Raw genomic sequence first — 19,481 nt, 5'->3', positions numbered from 1 at the left:
ATATTTACATATACCAAAGAGAAGTTTCTATAATTAAATGTGACAATATATTAACTACAATGTTGCTTAATGTACTTTATATATGTTAATAATTATTATATAATTTATATACTATAAAAAAATATGCATACATTTAATTATATATATTTAAGTGATTATTAAAGGTATTATTCTTTTATTCCATGATTTTATATAATATCATATAATATGCTTTATGCAATTATATATATAATAAATATATTCTCAATATTTAGAAAAACTAACGATATTGTATATTTCATATATATGACCTTTTTATATCTCTTTCATATTTTGATATTTCATATTTTCATAATATTTCTCAAGTTCAATTTTTTTTTTTTTTCACTTATCCCTTATAATATTTCTTATTTTATAGTTCAAATATTATTATAAGAAAGAAAAAAAAAAAAAAAAAGGATTTCTCAAAATGTGTCAGATACATTATATTAATTATTCTTTCATTTATGAATATAATTAATTTAACGTTTATTTTCATAATAAACTTTAAAAACTTTAAAATGTATTGTATAATATATGTATATATAAATATATATATTTAGTTATCATTTTTTTTTTTTTTTTCATATGTATAAATGTATATATATACAATAATAATTTTTAATAATATAGTAATATTAAATTGAGAAGTAATATAACTTTATATTGATTTCTTTAAATAATATTATTACTATAATTAGGAAAGTAAATATGAGGATAACAATTGATATGATAAATGAAGCAGAACAATCAAGAAATCCAGTTCTTGAAAATACTATCTCTTTAAGAGGTTAAACATAAATAAAAATGTAAATTATATAAAATATATATTGTATATATATTGTGTATATATATATATATATATATACTTTATTAATTAAGGGAATTTACACATATATTTTTATTCTTTTAGGTAATAAAATTAGTGTTATTGAAAACTTAAGTATAACAAAAGATTATTTTGAATGTATAGACTTAAGTGATAATGAAATAATCAAATTAAATAATATTCCATATTTAAAGAAATTAAAAACATTAATATTATGCAACAATAAAATAGCCAGAATTGATGCGGACATATTCGACAATTTACCAAATTTAAATTCATTAGTTCTTACCAATAATAAGGTAACAAATATATATATTTATATGACCACATATATATTTTATTATTATAAAAATGATTATATCTCAATACAAAAAAAGAAAAATTATTTATTATGTATTTATTTTATTATTTTATTTTTTTTTTTATATATCCCCCTATATTTAATATACATTTATGTTTTTTCATGTTCCTTAATTTTTTATAGCTAGAAAAATTAAGTGATCTTAAATCACTTTTTAAAGCCAAGAATTTAATAAGGTTGAGCTTATTGGAAAATTCAGTGTGCAAGTAATAATATATGTATACATATATATATATATATATATATATATATATATATATATATATATATGAGAAATATTATCATATATATATTATCATGATTACTCTTTTTTCAGGTTAGAACATTATAGAGAATATTTAATATATAATATACCCTCATTAAGATATTTAGATTTTGAAAAGATAAAAACAAAGGACAGAGAATTAGCAAATTCTACAATGGAAAATTTTAATGAAAATGATGATGGTAAAATGGAAATGTATATATGTATATATGTACATATATATATATATATATATATATATATATATATATATATATATATATTTGTACCTTATATTTAATATAAAATGCATAAAAAAAAAATTATTTTTTTTTAATTTTTATAGAGAATGAAGAATCCAGTTAAATTATCCTTTCATTTATTTATTTTTTTGAATTTCTTTTTCTTTTTTATTTTTTTTTTTTGTTTTTCTCCAAAAAAATAAATGAATTATTATTTTAGAAAATCTTTTATAAAGGAATGAACAAGTTCATATATTAAAAATTTCAGATAAATTTTTATTATACACATATATATATATATATATATATATATATAATTTGTTTTTGTTGGTGTCCACTAAATATTTATATATTTAAGGCCATCTAAGAATATAGTTCAAATTATTTAATAATATGTTAAATACAAATATATTTTAAAAATACATTTATGTATTTTTTATTTTCTTATATAATATTTTTTCATTCACGAAATTTATATTCTTATATTGACAATATATGTTATATTGATATATGTAATATATATCATTATATATATATATATATATATATTTATATAAATTCTTCTTTTTTCTTTTTTTTTTGGTAAAAATTAATATTTTATATTTTAATGTTATTTGTTTTTATATATTCTTTTCATTCTTTTTTTTTTTTTTTTTAAACCTAATAAAAGATGAGAAATTTTAAAATATGAAGCATACATAAATCAAAAAAAAAAAAAAAAAATATATATATAATATAATAAAATTATTATATATACCATTTGGAATTATCAAATTAGGCTTAGCTTCTTGCGATATTACATATATATATATATATATATATATATATATAATATATTTATATTTAAATAAATATTAAATAATATGGAATAATTTAATAGTTACTCAAGAGAAAAGAAATATATATAATAATAAATAATACATATGTCAAAAATTGTATATAAATTCTAATATTACATAAAATTATATTTTCATATACATTTTTTTTTTACATATGTGTAATAGGAATGAAAAAAAAAAAAAAAAGAAAAGAAAAAGAAAAAATTTTTTGGTTATAAATTAACCTTTTGAGAATATAATACAAAAGAATTATTATCAACTTCTAAAAAAACAAAAAAATATATAATTAAAAAATATTAACAAAGTTCCGTTTTTTTTTTTTTTCTTTTTTTTTTTTTTTTTTTTCCATTTTGTAATATAAAAAAATATATATTTTGAATAAATGGAAAAGATGAGGAAAACATGAAAATAATATTAAAAATTACTTTGCTCTTTTCCGTATTAAACAATTTGAGTATATGTTTTAGAATATATGGTGGGAATAATAAAGGGAATTTATTTTTACATTCGAATAAAAGGAATAATATATTAAATAGAAATAAATATAACACAAATAAAAAATGTAAAAGTATATTATATAATAAGGATATAGAAAGTAGTGATATTAGTAGTGAAGAAAAAGAAGCATTAATAAGAGAACAAATAAAAAAAGAAAAGGAAGAATATGAAAAGATTAAACAAGAAAATAAAGATTTTATTAATAATAACTTTGAATATATAAGTAATAATATACCTATAAATGTAGAAAAAAGATATGCTTATGAAAAATTTAAATATAGTCACGAATTACTTACGTACATATTCTTTGTAATTAATTTATTTAAACATGAACAATTTAAAAATAAACTATATAAAGAATATCTTCAAAAGGAGGCGTTAAAAGAAAATAAAAACGTCATTTCGTCACATAAAAATGATAAAGAACTTGATATGTCAGTTTTAAATAATACAGAAAATAACATGGCACACATACAAAAAGAAAGAAACCATAACCTCATATCCAACTTTATACACCGATTTGGAGATAAATTCAAATTCTTTAATACGCCTGAGAAAATACAAAGAGAAGATTTAGCAAATATGTTTAAAATGGAACAAGAGGATAAAGAAAACTTCTTTAAAAAAATTAAAATAAAAAACGAAAAAACAAATGAATATTATTTTGTTATATATTATTGTAATTGGAAATATGAGTGTATGGCTTTATATAATGCCTTCCATAATATTTTAAACAATAATTATAATAATATAAACTTCTATGAAATCTTGCATAAGCAAGATGAAGAAAAACAAGAAAGTGAACTGGACGATGACGAACAAGAATTAGGTTCAAATAAAAAAGGAAAGAAAAAAAAAGGAGATGAAAATGATCAACAAGAAGAAGATACTGATGAAAATGATTTAACGAAAACAGATATTGAACAAATTAAACAAATGTATATTAAAGATTTACAAAGTAATAAAATTATGGATATGGAAAGTTTACTGAATGAAGAATATAATACAAATGATGAAGATAATTCTGAACGAAATGATAAAGAAAAAGGTGAAACCAAAGGAATTAATAAAGAAGGAACGACACCTACAGATAATACTACAGAAGAAACAGAAACAAAAACAAAAACCTTTCAAGAAATTATGGAAGAAGAAAAAAAAAAATTAGATGAAGAATTTTTCTTACATGGATATTCCAAATATGAAGATGAAGAACAAATTAAAAAAGAAGAACAACTTATAAAAGAAAGTAAAAGAATTATCAAAGAAGAAAAATTAAATAAAACTCGATTAAATAGTAAAAAGGATTTTGATAATATACTTAATGATTTCTATATTTCTATGGAGAATTATAAACGTTATTATAATTATTCAAACAATGATGATCATAATGATACAATAAATGAAGATACAAATAAAGATACACAAATACAAGATCAAAGAAAAAGGAAATTAACAAAAAATTATGATAATCATATACATGTTGCTGATATTAATATATCAAATGCTAATCAAGATATAAACAATAAAAATGTTGATCATCATGAGAATAATAAAACCAAAGTAAATATAAATGTTATCTTTGTTCGCATAAGTAATAGCACAGTTATTGGAAAAACTAAAAATATAAAAAAGAAAATTAAGAAAAAATGGATCTATTCACATGATAAAGAAATTAAATTTTATGAATTAATTTTATCTCTTATGTTAAATGAAAATATCTATTATAAAAATATTCCACATATGGATATTTTTTCATTATCATATAATAAACAAAATTTATTTGAATTCTTTAACTCTATACAAACCAATTTAAAACATAGTTTTATTCATAAAAATAATGTTTATGATATATATAATCATATACACAATGGTCCTTTAGATATATATAATTTTAATATATATGATAAAAGCACATATGGGAATAAAGTACATAATGATGATATGAATGTACAAAATGATGACATAAATTTACAAAATGATGATATGAACATACACAATGATGATATGAACATACACAATGATGATGTAGTTATGGAAGAATTAGATATAAATGATGAAATCGATGATATGGAAAATTATGGAGTTATATATGATAAACTAGTAGATGATACAAATGAAAATGATATAAATAATAATCAAGAATATATGTACAATAATAATATGGATAATACAATAGATACAACCCCAATTAATACAAAAAATCATAATAAGAAAAAAAAAAGCAAATATGAAACATTATTTAAACAAAAATATATCAATGTTCTTGTTAATAATATTAGAAATAAAATATCAATTGAAAAAATTACCTCCATATCAAATGTAGATAATTATTCAAACTATACAGTTGAAACATTTAAACATATTTCTTTAAATAATGTTTTTAAAAAAAATTCTACTCATGAACACTTTAAAATTGATACAAATTATGTATACTATTTAAATCATAAAATACCAAAAGATATCTTTCCATTTATACTTCAGTTGTCATTAGCCTTTAAATATGAACACACACATATACTAATAAATGCCCCCAAAAAGGTAGAATTTATATATAGTAATGTATGAAGACAATTAATTTTTTATACTCATATATTTAGAGAAAGTTAAAGTTACCAAAATGAAAAGAAAGAAAGAAAAAAAAAAAAAAAAAAAAAAAAACTACAATGATAATATATACATATATATATATATATATATATATAGATAAATAAATAAATGCCTATCTATTAATATTTAAACATTTTATGTCCAATAAATTTTTTATGTTTCCTTTTTATTTTTTTAATTTTTTTGTTATTTTTATTTTTAATTACATATCATTTATTTATTTTACATTTTTATTTTTTTTAATTATTTAAATAATATAAGTTATTTAATTTAAACTTTAAAACATTATAATTTTTTTTTTTTTTCCTTTAAATAGTTATTTATATAAATATTTAATATTTTTTCATTTAATAACTAATCTTATAAAAATAAATGAATAGGAAAGGGTAAATTATAAAAAAATAAAAATAAAAGATAAAAAAATAAATAAATAAATAAATATATAAATAAATAAATAAATATATAAATAAATATATAAATAAATAAATAAATATATAAATAAATAAATAAAATATAAAAAAGCAAATATAAAAAGATATGGTAGATGACATGCTAAATGTAATTATTAAGTAATACATATAATTATCCTTAATAATTCTCTTTTCTATTTAGAAATTATTAAAATAAAAAGGATAAACATTTATCGATAACTACCTTTATGTTAACTTGGCACATATATACAACATACATATATACATATAAAGGATAATCATTTCAGTTTTCCTTATTTTTACTTTTTAAACTTGCATACTTAAATATAGTAGCAAGTTCTAATAACTCAGATTCAAAATTATTTTCATGACACAATTGTAAGAATTGGTCGACATCAATATATGAAAGATAAGTCCTTAAAAATACTAAAGATTCTTTTAATAATTCTTTACTCATATAACTATTATTCGATTTTTTTAATTTCATCATTTTATCACATAACATAAAAATAGATTTATTACATAAATGAAATATTTTCTGAAGCAATTCATTTTTTTTATTCTCTAATTCATTTATTTGTTCTTCATTTTCATTTCGAGTTTGTTTCCTTTTCAATTTATTTTTTTCAATATCGTTAGCTTCTTTTAATATAATCAGATTATTAATTCCTTCGTATAGCAATCTCACAACATAATATTCGTCTAAAATAAAAAAAAATAAAATAAAATAATATATATATATATATATATATATATATTTATATTAACATACTATAAATGTAATATAGAAAAGATGTACGGGAAAATAAAAAAAACAATATTGTTATTAAAAAAAAAAACCAAGTGAAAAATAATTCCATACATACAAATACACATAAAAATATATAGTTCCAAATATTTATTCTCCTTTATTATATATTCGCTCTTACCCAAATTAGCATCATCCAATTTTTCAAAAATAAAATGCATTACAGAAAATTCGTCCACAATTAAGTTTTCTATTAACAAACTTATTAAAATATTTAAGAGAACAGAGTTGTTAAAGTGAGAATATACAATATTAATAAGGTCCATTTCAAATACCCTCTTATCATCATCTGACGAAAAATTTTGAGCATTTTTGTAATTAAGGAGTATAATGGAATGGTTTTTGAATGCTTGTTTTAAAGAAGAAACATTGGATGAATCAAACAGTATAAGCGATTTAAAAAAAAGAATAAATAAATCATAACTATTCCAAGAAATAGAATCTTTTAAAAAATCATTTTCAAATACATAACTATTAAACATATTTCCATCTAAATGATTATTCGAAATATTACTTATTATATTCATTATATTTTGTGATAAGTTAGCAAAAAATAAAGGAACATTATTTAAAAAGCATTTACCATTTAAAAAGTTCATAAAACCTTGAATTAATATATTCATTGAATCATTAAATTTTTTAATTGCATCATCTTTTGTATGATTCTCATTTTTTTTTAATAGTAAAGATCTATCTTGTATATTATTTATTTCATCATATGTATATTTTATCATACTATTAAATATTAAATATTCATGAAATTCATCATGTTTAGTATCAATAACACATTTGAAATTATTACAATAATTAATAATGCATCTTGGAATCAAATTCTCTAACTCATTTTTATAAACTAACGAACAAGATTTAAAATAAAAATTACGACTCCATTTTCTACAATGTTTCTTCTTTATAACACAATACATTAATTTTGTAAATTGCTTTAAATTCTCACATAAATCTAATTTTTCTAATTCCTCATTAAATGTTTCATAATCAAACATACAATCATTATTATCATTATTATTGTCATCAAGGTCAATCTCACTTTCTTCAAACGTGTAATCATCTTTATCATTATTATTATTATTATCATTATTATTATCTTCACACAAATATTCATCATCACTATATTCATCAGAATTATATTTTACATCAGCTTCTATACAAAATGGAATTTTACTATCTAACATTTTTAATTCATTTAAGGTTTGTTCATTCTTTTTTAATATAACAACATTTTTTTTATTGTTTCTATTAAATGGAAATTGTTTTTCATAACCTTCATTTAATTCATCATCATTATTATTATCATCATTATTATTATCATCATTATTATTATCATCATTATTATTATTATCATCATTATTATTATTATCATCATTATTATCATCATTATTATTATCATCATTGTCATCATTATTATCATTATTATCATTATCTTCAATCTCATCACGAGTTCTCTTTTTTCCTTTTTTGTTCTTCAGTCCCTCCGATTCATTTACACCTCCTGTTATTTCCTCCACATTATTTTGCATGTTCTCCCCTTGTACTTTCAAAATTTTATTCTTGTCATTATATTTTCTTTTAAAGAAATTTTCCTTACTTTTCAATAATTTATGCTCATATGAAAAAAATGTTAACATGCATAAACATAATTCCATGAATAAATAAAATGACTCGTTATCTAATGTTCCTATTTTCCTTAAAATGTACTTAATACATCTAATAATAACAGTTCCTAAATTTTTATTTATTAATAATAACCTATTAATTAAGGATATATAAAAATAATAATTCTTTTCGTTAAAGGAACACAATAATTTATTCACAATACATTCTATTAATATATTATTATATAATTTACTTTGTAGCTGCACATATATCCCTAATACTTTCGAACTGAATTCAACACTATCTTTATACAATTCCAAGATATGTAATACATGTTCTTGTATTAACCATATATCATGCATATTTTTATATGCTTTTTTTTTTTTTTTTCTAAAATCAATTTGCAAACTACTAATATATTCAACACATTCATAATTTACAAAATGATTAATATTAATACATTTTTCAATTATCGAGGGTAAACTTATTAGATTGGTTTTTAAATTACCCCCAGATGTGTCTTCATCATTATTATTATTATTATTATTATTATTACTACTATCATGGTTATCTTCATTATTTTGATCACTTAATTTATTCCTCTCTAATATATTCGTAGTAATACTTTCTATATTCCATACGTGATCATCTAACTCACTATTTTTTTTTAAAAATATTTCTTGGAATATCTCCTTTTGATAAAATCGATGTGTTGCCACACTTTTCAAATTGTTTTCTAAATATTTATTTAAAGCATTTTTTAAATAATATAACCTATCATTAAAATTATCACTATGTATTATACTATTAATATAAATATAAATATATTCAATAGTTGTTATATCATTATTATCTATGTCAATATTATCAATACATTCTTGTCTTTTTTCAATCAAATCAAAACTATTATTTAATAAATTATCCAATACTTCCTTATTTTCATCATATATATTTTTAGATATATAAAAAAAATTACTTAAAAGCATATATAAAATATTATCACCCTTAATATATTTCTTCTCTTTATATAATTCTACACATAATTCATATAATTTATTAAATAAATCTAAACAATATTTAAAATCATATATATGACAACAACTTAAAGATATTATACAACGAAACCATAATAAACATTGTAACGGTTTATCCTTAATAAATACTTCAATATTATGATTTAATTTTAAAACAACATCTAATTTTAATTTTTCATTATTCTTGGTAATTATACCTAATATTGTAGCATATATACCTATCTTTACAGGCATATAAAATATACATTCTAGTATCGTATCAATGCACTGTTTTGTTTTACTCTTACTTATCTTCTTACATAATTCAAAAATATCTTCACTATCTATTAATTTATCTCCTATTTTTATTATTTCATTCTTAATAAAATGAAATTCGATATCCTCCATGGTTACAAAAACAAAGTAGTATATATATATATAATATATATAATAAAATAAGGGGAAAATATATCAAAGGAAATAAAATACAATAAAAATAAAGAAGAAACTAACTACGATCCATAAATAAATTATCGTATGAATATTAATATAATATATTACTTTAATTAACCCCACATACAAAAAAATATATATATATATATATATATATATATTTATATATATGTATGTATTTATAAGTTTCTTAATCCTTCTATTTTATTAATATGCTATACATATATGTATATATACAAAAAATACTCATTTATAACAATATTAAATATAATTACATTTATTCAAAATTTGCCAAAATGAAATATATAATATAATATAATACATTATTATGTAAATATCAAATAAAATTCTAGAAAAAAAAAATATACATAATAATATATTTTAAAAATAATATTATGAACGTTATATAAATAGCACTTATTAAATTCAAAACATGTAAAAATTAAAAAAAAAAAAAATTTAATTTATGTTATATTGAAATGAAATCTTTTTATTTGGAAAAAGAACTATAAAATAAAATTCCAACAATTCATAATAAATAAATAATTTTATGTACATATTATATATATACATAATATAATATATATATATATATATATATATAATATTATATATTTATACGTATATTATATTATATATATATTATTTTTTACCTCTATATATAATAATAATACTTATAACTTATGTACGTGTATCAATGTTCTCATAAGTAATAATATAAAAAGTTATATTTATATATACATATAATAAATATATAGCACCTAAATATTATTAAAGAACCTTAAAAAAAATAATAGTATAAAATTTTTATGACATCTGAAAATATATTATAAATATATTTTATGTAATATATATATAATATATTTTTTTCATAATAATAAATATATTCAATACAACGGAAGATTAATATATATATATATATATATATTAAGATAGCAACTTTGGTATATTATTATAAAATCCTAATATTATTATTAAAGAGGAGAATATTCTTTTATATGAGTTTCTTTGATATTATGAAAATTAAATATATAGCTAATATATTTGATACTTCTTATATTGTAATATAAATATAAATATAATTATATATATTTCAAAGTAAAATATATGAAATAGAAATAACTTATTTATATGCAACACAAAAATAAAGTAATAAGAAAAAAAATATATATGATAATTATAATAAAATATTATATATATATATATGGGGATAAAATAAAAAATGTACCATTAACATTAACATACACATTTTGTTTATATATATATTATCATGAAGAACATATTAAACATATATATATATATATATATATATATATATATATATGTCTATAGAAACATAATTATATTCTTAAATTTAAATGGATTCTATAATATTTATCATTCATTATAATAAGAAATGTGGATAATTCAACAAAATGGCATATTTTAAATTCTTCATAATATAATCTGGGAAAACAAATAATTTAGACTTTTCAGAAAATTTTAAAAATACAATAAAAAGAAAATTAATTGTACCTGTCATATAATTATCTTCATTATCATCATTGTAAAAAATATAATCATATTCATTATTTTCTTTGTTTTCTTTATTATCCCTAAATTTAGTAAGCTCTTTTATTTTTATATTCGTATAAATATTCCGATCATTTTCATTCTCATAACTATATGAATTATATATACATAACAATATATTCAGTATATCCATTAAAGTGTCAAAAACCTTTCTACTTCTACATTTTATAATTAATAAATAAATGTAGTTATATATCTTCTCCCATATGTCTATATTACCTATCTCAAATAAATATATCTTATTATAAAACATAAAATAAAAAAATGTTTTTATTAGCCCTAAAATGTTATTATTACTATTGATAATCATATTATTGTTATTATTACTATTACTAATATTATTGTAAATGTTAAGGTTAATATTATCTTTAGTATTATTTTCTTTACAATATTCAAATAAGATGAACAATAATTTAGTTAAATATTTGAAAAAGTTCTCTTGTATATTTAAATAACTATCTCTATTAACTTCTAGAATATTATTATCATATATATGTTCTTCATATTCATTCAATATTTTTATATCATTATTTTTTTGTATCTCATTCTTTACTATATTTTCTTTAATATTACTTAATGATATATCAATCTCCATTTTACACTCATTTCTTTTAATATATGTAAGTAAATAAATGTAATGATAAGCTTTAACATTATTTCTATTCGAATAGTTTTCCTTTTGAGCGTTATCTAAACAAAATGTATAATCATTCAGCCTTTCCATTTTGATATACTTATTTAAATATTCAAAGTTGTAAAAATGTAACCACTTATTCCTGTCCTTTTTTATTAAGAAATAACAAAAAACACATAATGCAAGTTTGGAAAAATGAAATAAAAAATTATTATCATAAATAATTATTTCATCTGAATGTATATCCTTTTTTCTAAAATAGGCATCCATTAATTGAACAATACATTCATATAAGTTTGCAAAATTAAAATTTTTTATAAAAAAGGATGGAATATTAAATAAAAAAATATACATATGTTGAAATATTTCATATTCTTTAACTTTAACAAAAATACATAATAACCCTTCAAATGTTTTATAAATTTCATTCATATTAAAGGAAAGGTTATTATTTTCAAAAGTGTGAATATAATGTGGACAAATGGACGAATCACATGATTTCGTAGAATAATCCATTTTGTTATTATTATTATTATTATGATCATTTATTTTATTATTCTTCTTAGCACTGTTATATATTAATAATAATAATAAATTTATACATTTTAATAATGACAAAAGAATATAATAATTATCAAAAGATTGCACATATTCCTTTTCATCCATCACTTTCTTCATTTTTCTATATAAATTTATAACATTCTTTATATTTTCAGTATCCAATTCATCATAATTATCTTCTTTATATATATCAACAAATGATTGTATAAATACATAAATTGACATGAAACAACCCTTTTTATCCTTTAAAAATTTGGAATCAAGAAAATGAAGAAATTCTTCAACATAATCATTAAAAAATTTATAAAAATGAAACATATTTCTTTTTTGTAAGTTATCATATATATCTTTATGATAATTATTATTATCATTCTTTTGTATATTTCTTAAAATAAAACTTCTTACAAGCATTTTTGATTCCAAACTTTTTAAGAATAATTTATTTTCTTCATTAAATAATTTCTTCTTTTCTATTTCCATATTTAAAATATTTTTAATTTTTATATTCATAAAATTTATCATGCTTGTTACAAATACTTCAACATTTGCACCCTTCATTATATTAATATAATGTTTATTTTCATATATTTTGTCTTTCATTCTTTTTAAAATAAAATTTTCAATATATAAATAATTTTCATCATCTTCAAGACCTTCTCTTCTCCTTTTCATATCAAGAATAAAGTTACAGTCTAATAATTGTACCTTGTCTAATTTATCACATATATTTAAAAATGAATCACATATATATTTATAATTTTTATCAATATTATTATTATTATTATTATTATTATTATTATTATGTGATAGTTCATCTTGCAGAACGTTTTTTCCTTTTATATATATAAGAAATTCATTTAAATTATATTCTTTTTTTTGTAATAGATCTTTTATTTTTTCATTTACATTTTTCAATAATATTATTTGTTCATACATTATAATATTTTCAACAGATTTGTTGTCGCGAAAAATATGTTTTTCATGTATATCAAGAAGGTAATGTTTTTTTAATAAATATAAAACTACAGAACTTGAATAATTTCGTACATTTTGAATATCCTTAAAATTTAAATTTATATCAAAATAATCTTTTAATAAATGAAAGTATACAAATTTGGTGTAATAATAAAATGGAACTTTGTGTATTAAATAATATAATAATTCATTCATATATATTAAATAATTTCCATTAATATTTTTTGATATAAATGTAGATAATAACTCAAAAGATATAATACATATATGAACATTCATATATATATCACCAGACAATGTTTCATATTTATCTATTAATTTCATAATAATAAAACATAAAGTGATTAATATATATTTACTATTCATAATTGAACCTTTTTTCAATATATTATTTAATATATTTCTTATATCCTCTTCAATATTTAATACATTTTTATAATGTGATACTAATTTTTCAATAGAATTCTTCTGTTTTTCCAAATTATTATATCTAAGCATATTAGAAAAATATATTTCTTTTTCTTTATATTCTATTGTAACTTCATCCTTCTTATTTTCTTCAATTTTTAAATCATTATAATCAATTTCAATTTTTTCACTATTCTTTATATAAAAAAATAATAAATCTTGTATATTTCTTAATTCGCAAAAAGAATTATCAGATGATAAAATACAGCTATTTATACAATCTGTTATAAATAACTCTAATTTTTTATTACCTTCAATTTTTTCATACCATCCTAGTAATATGGAACAAATGCATCTTTCATCAATACCTTTAGCATTACAACAGCTATTATTACACATCATATTTTTATTGTTAGTGTTACATTTATTTATATAATTACTTAAATGATTTATATTACTTAAATTATTTATATTACTTAAATTATTTATATTACTTAAATTATTTATATTACTTAAATTATTTATACTACTTAAATTATTTATATTATTATTATTATAAGTTGTTAACATATTATATTTTTCAAAAACCATTACCCTTTTAGTATCAGCCTCATTATTCTCCTTTTCATTTAGCACATTCGAACAAAACTTCATACACACACTCTTAAACGTATTCAAAAAAGATATACACATCTTTAGATTCATCATATGTGTATCAATGATTCTACATATAAAACATAAAAAATAATCAATAATTATACAAAATATTTCCTTTATATTGATCTTTTTAAGAAATTCATTTAAAAATAACAAAATGGATTCATTAATTATTTCATTATTAATTAAATAGAAATTTCCTAATTCTTTAATCAATAAATTTATTCCATATATAGAATCATCAAATTCATTTTTCATTTTAAAAAAATCGGTTCTCATTCTTATCATAGTTTTACTCACATCTTTTAAACATATATATTCAAAAAATTTAAATTTAATCATATCATTTTTCTCAATCATTATATCATATATGAAAACCTTCTTGTACATATATTTTATAATATCATGAATTTTTTTATTCACCTTTTTCCAATCAGTTACATTATATATATAGTTATCAAAATTTATGTTATTATTACATACTTTTAAATTATTTATATTGTCCATATGCATATGCAAATCCATATTCTTTTTTAATTTTTCATATATTGATTCAAATATTTCTTCACAAACCACATGATGCTTATAATCAATAATATTTATATTATTCATAGGATTTCTTACATTATTATCCATATTAGTTATATTGTCCAATTTGGTTAAAAAAAAATACTTCATTTTCTTATAATTTTTATATATCAATAATTCAGAATACTGCATAAATAAAAATAAATATATATAATTATGACAATATTTGCTAAGATTTACATATTGATTAATTAAATGCATGTTTCTTTCATTGTTAATATATTCATATATATTTTTCAAAATATGATCTTTTCTGGTCTCGAATTTTTTTATTTCATATATAAAATTCTCATCAAAGTCTTTTTCCTTATTATTTTTTAAAAAATTCTTATAAAATGATATATCAATATTACAATCTTTAAATGAATTCAAAATTCCTTCGACAAAATTCTGCAGAGTATCATATGTTACTCTTTTGTTTTTCATATTATATAAATTATTACATGCCATCTTATCATGACAAATATTATCTTTAATTCTATCCTTATGAAAACAAGATAATTCATTAATAAAATAAGAAGTATCATTTTCCATAATTGTAAAATTCATATTTTTTTTTTCATCAACTTTTTTCTTTTTTTTAATTAAATTAGACATACAAAAATTATCCATACTAAATCTGTCAATTAAATTTATATATTCCATATTATTCGTATCTACAACATTATTTATTATATTAAACCCTTTTTTATTTTCGAACATTTTACTTTCAATATTTTTCTTCTCATTTAATAAAAGGAAATCATGTTTTAAAGAATCCAAATAGTCCATATTTCCATGATCCATGTATATATTATTTATATTCATATGATGTTGTATAGATAATGAAAAGAACAAAACACTTAAACCTAGAAAGGAATATTCTGAATATATATCACTTTTTAATTTTACATAATATATGAATAGATCTCTAATTTTAAAAGCATGCTCATGAATAAAATCTAAAAATGGATTATAATATATAATATAAAACATAATTATACATAAACATTTATACTTTTCTCCTAATTCAACCTTATTATTTTTAGATAAATCCTCTACTAAATTATCAGATAATAATATATAGTCTAACCAATCATAACATAACTTATTAACACTCATATGATCTAGTTTTAAAAAACAGTGAGATATATAAAGACCATATATTTTATGAATGGGTAACATATCATAATACATAATACAATCTTTGATATTTTCCTTCAACATATTATTAATTTTATCATCTTTCAGTGTTATAAAACAACTTAATAATTTTAAAACATTTTTTAACAAACCTATATTACAAACATACTTATTATTTATATCCTTTATATTCATAGAATATTTTATATATTTTTCTATCGAAATAAATATAAATACAATATAAGAATATGCACACTCATTCTCAATATTAATGTCTCTTATTTCGGAATCTATCAATTTTTTCATTACATTATTCCACTTAAATAAAAATGTTTCCGAAAAAAAGGAGAGGTACAAAAATTTAATACAATATTTTAAAAGATTATTCTCAAAAGGAATATTTTCTTTAATATAAGTATCATATATATATATAATATATTTTGTTACTTTTTCTAATATGCCATAATATTTTTCATCAAATTTTTTTTCCTTTTTTATAATTGTACCAAAATATAATAAATTAAAACATATTTTTATAATAAACTGGTTATCCATATTGTGTATTTCTTGGAAATTTGTGCTATGTAGGAAATTTAAAAGATCAGCAAATAATTCATCATTTTTCAAGTTTGTTAATATATATACTTTCGTTAAAAATTTGCCGATATATTTTAACAACCTCAAACTATTATAATTACTACTATTACGATTACTATCACCATTTTCAGATTTAATTTTATTTTTTCTTTCATTTACATTTTCGATGTATAATAAATTTTGTATAATTAAATTAAATCTTGCTTTCATTAAAATGTATAAATTATGATATAATATACATACTTGGCTATCCAACAAAGAAATATTCGTACAAGAATATTCCATTTTGTTATCTTTATTTTTTTCATTATTTCTAAAAAATTTCTTTATCTTTTTTATTAAAAGATTAAAAATAATACAATAGGTTATCATATATTTATCATCATCCAAATATTTTTCAAGCTTAATTATATTCAACAAATATAAGTCCATAATTAAAAATGTAAAATAAATACTTTCTATATGAGAGAATTTGTCTAATTTTAAATTCTTAATATATTTTATTAAATTATATAAATGAAGCAAATTAAAATGACTATAATTATTATTGGAATATTCAATTAATGATTTCATGTCGTTTATAGGAATATTTTCTTTTAATATATCTACATTATAATTTATAATATTATAACCCACAAATTCATCAATATTATGATACTTATCATACTTATTATTTATACTATTTATTATATTATTTATACTATTTATACATATTATATTACTATTATTATTATTATGTGTTTCACTCACTTTTTCAATTGAATTTATAATTTCCTTTTTATTTCCTTCATCATATTGATCCTTCTCTATTAAAAAATAGATTGCATCTTTATTCCTCATATTAAATAATCTTGTTGAAACAAAATAAATATATTCATCAAAAGATAGTTTTATATCCTTATGTAAATTTAAATAATCTTTTGATAAATCTGACAAAATGGTATCACTACTATTTTCATATAATAATAAGTAATATATAAAAGCACAACTTATAGAAGAATTATTATCAACCGAAAATATATTAACACACCATTTTAATACAGTGCTAATAAGTATATTATTTTGTGAATAATATATGAATGAATCTAATATATTAATAATATTTTCAATAAGTATATTTTTCCAATTATTCATAGAACATATATATATTGTATTATATATATTTTGGTTCATATTATTATTTAATTTTTTTTCTTTTTTATCACTTATTTCACTTAATATTAAATATTCCATCATATTGTGTAATTCATTTATAGTTTCTACTTTCTTATATACAATGTATAATTTGTTCATATTTAATTTTAAGATATGCTTATAGTACTTTTCCAATATGTCTAAAACTTTTTTTACATTATTATATAAAATATAAGAATCTTTATCACCTTTTTTATATTTCCTTAACTTATCAAAAAAAATATAAGTTAAAATAAAAGAATTGTTTAAAACTATTGTATTTATATTATCATATTTAATATTGATTTCAAAAATTTTTTCTATTAAAGATGATAATTGACTGCTACAAGTATATATATTGGAATGTACATTATTCATACAAAGGGAACTATTATTGATTGTGATATTATCATTATTGTCACTATTGTCACTATTGTCACTATTGCTGTTGTTTATATATGAATTATTCATATTATCCTTATTCTCCTTATTATATTTTTCGTTTAAATTTCTCAAATACATAAATATAAAAAGAAAGATATAATCATTATACTGCTCAATATATTCATACTTAGTAATATTATCTAATATAGTTATGAGAATATCAAATATGTTTTTGATCAATTCTTCATCTTCTAATTTTATAGCAGAATATACATTTTTCGATATATAATCTTCGAATTGTGATTTATCATTAAATAATTTTTCAAATGTACTAAATTCTTTTTTGAAATTCATATTAATATTTTCATTATCATAAAAAAAAAGGAAATATAATATGTACATTAATATTAAATTCAAATATCTCTTCTCACTACATAATAATCTAGAACCATTCTTAAATAATAACAAAAGTGTTGTAATATAATTTATATCATATATATTATTATCAAAATATAAGAATATAGAAAAAATTAAATCAATAAAAAATGAATCATTATAATTAATAAATGTTCTTTTACTCTTAAGTAATGATAATGCATAATCTTTTATTTCATCATATTTTTCATTTGAACAAATAATATAAGAACTATATGTTAAATTAGAATTATTTATAAATGTATTCAAAAAATATAATGTATTCTTTTTCATTTTTATATGATTCCTAATACTATAACCTTTTTTATTAAGAAATTTCTCTTTATAAATTTTAATTATATTTCTATCAACAAATGTTATAGCATAAAAATTTTTACAATATATAGGAATTAATAAAAACTCATTTATATATTTCACA

The 19,481-nt window shown here is 17.8% G+C and overlaps 4 protein-coding genes across 4 annotated transcripts in view; 2 read left to right on the top strand and 2 right to left on the bottom strand.

Annotated features, from left to right (window-relative positions):
- Positions 1 to 729: 729 nt before the first annotated feature.
- Positions 730 to 1,818, top strand: PRSY57_1368600 (U2 small nuclear ribonucleoprotein A', putative; the record flags this gene model as incomplete). Its single annotated transcript, XM_012909605.2, has 5 exons — positions 730 to 808; positions 932 to 1,146; positions 1,332 to 1,414; positions 1,525 to 1,655; positions 1,799 to 1,818. The coding sequence occupies 5 exons, from the start codon at positions 730 to 732 to the stop codon at positions 1,816 to 1,818; spliced, it is 528 nt and encodes a 175-aa protein (XP_012765059.1).
- A 1,117-nt stretch (positions 1,819 to 2,935) lies between these two features.
- PRSY57_1368500 (hypothetical protein) lies at positions 2,936 to 5,596 on the top strand (the record flags this gene model as incomplete). The annotated part of the gene is made up of 1 exon (XM_012909604.2): positions 2,936 to 5,596. One exon carries the CDS (start codon positions 2,936 to 2,938, stop codon positions 5,594 to 5,596), a length of 2,661 nt encoding a protein of 886 aa, XP_012765058.2.
- A 756-nt stretch (positions 5,597 to 6,352) lies between these two features.
- On the bottom strand, positions 6,353 to 9,912 carry PRSY57_1368400 (hypothetical protein; the record flags this gene model as incomplete). The annotated part of the gene is made up of 2 exons (XM_012909603.2): positions 6,353 to 6,771; positions 6,999 to 9,912. The coding sequence occupies 2 exons, from the start codon at positions 9,910 to 9,912 to the stop codon at positions 6,353 to 6,355; spliced, it is 3,333 nt and encodes a 1,110-aa protein (XP_012765057.2).
- Positions 9,913 to 11,341: 1,429 nt separating this feature from the next.
- Positions 11,342 to 19,481, bottom strand: part of PRSY57_1368300 (hypothetical protein) — a gene marked incomplete at both ends in the record, with an annotated part of 8,876 nt that continues 736 nt past the window's right edge. Inside the window, one exon of the mRNA XM_012909602.2 lies at positions 11,342 to 19,481. This exon is cut by the window's right edge and continues 434 nt beyond it. Coding sequence (XP_012765056.2) covers positions 11,342 to 19,481 — 8,140 coding nt within the window.

The sequence above is a fragment of the Plasmodium reichenowi genome, chromosome 13 (genome assembly GCF_001601855.1).
Source record: "Plasmodium reichenowi strain SY57 chromosome 13, whole genome shotgun sequence".
In the NCBI taxonomy this organism is placed as follows: domain Eukaryota; phylum Apicomplexa; class Aconoidasida; order Haemosporida; family Plasmodiidae; genus Plasmodium; species Plasmodium reichenowi.
The sequence above is the reverse complement of the archived record's forward strand: the minus strand, read 5'-3'. Positions and strand labels throughout refer to the sequence as shown.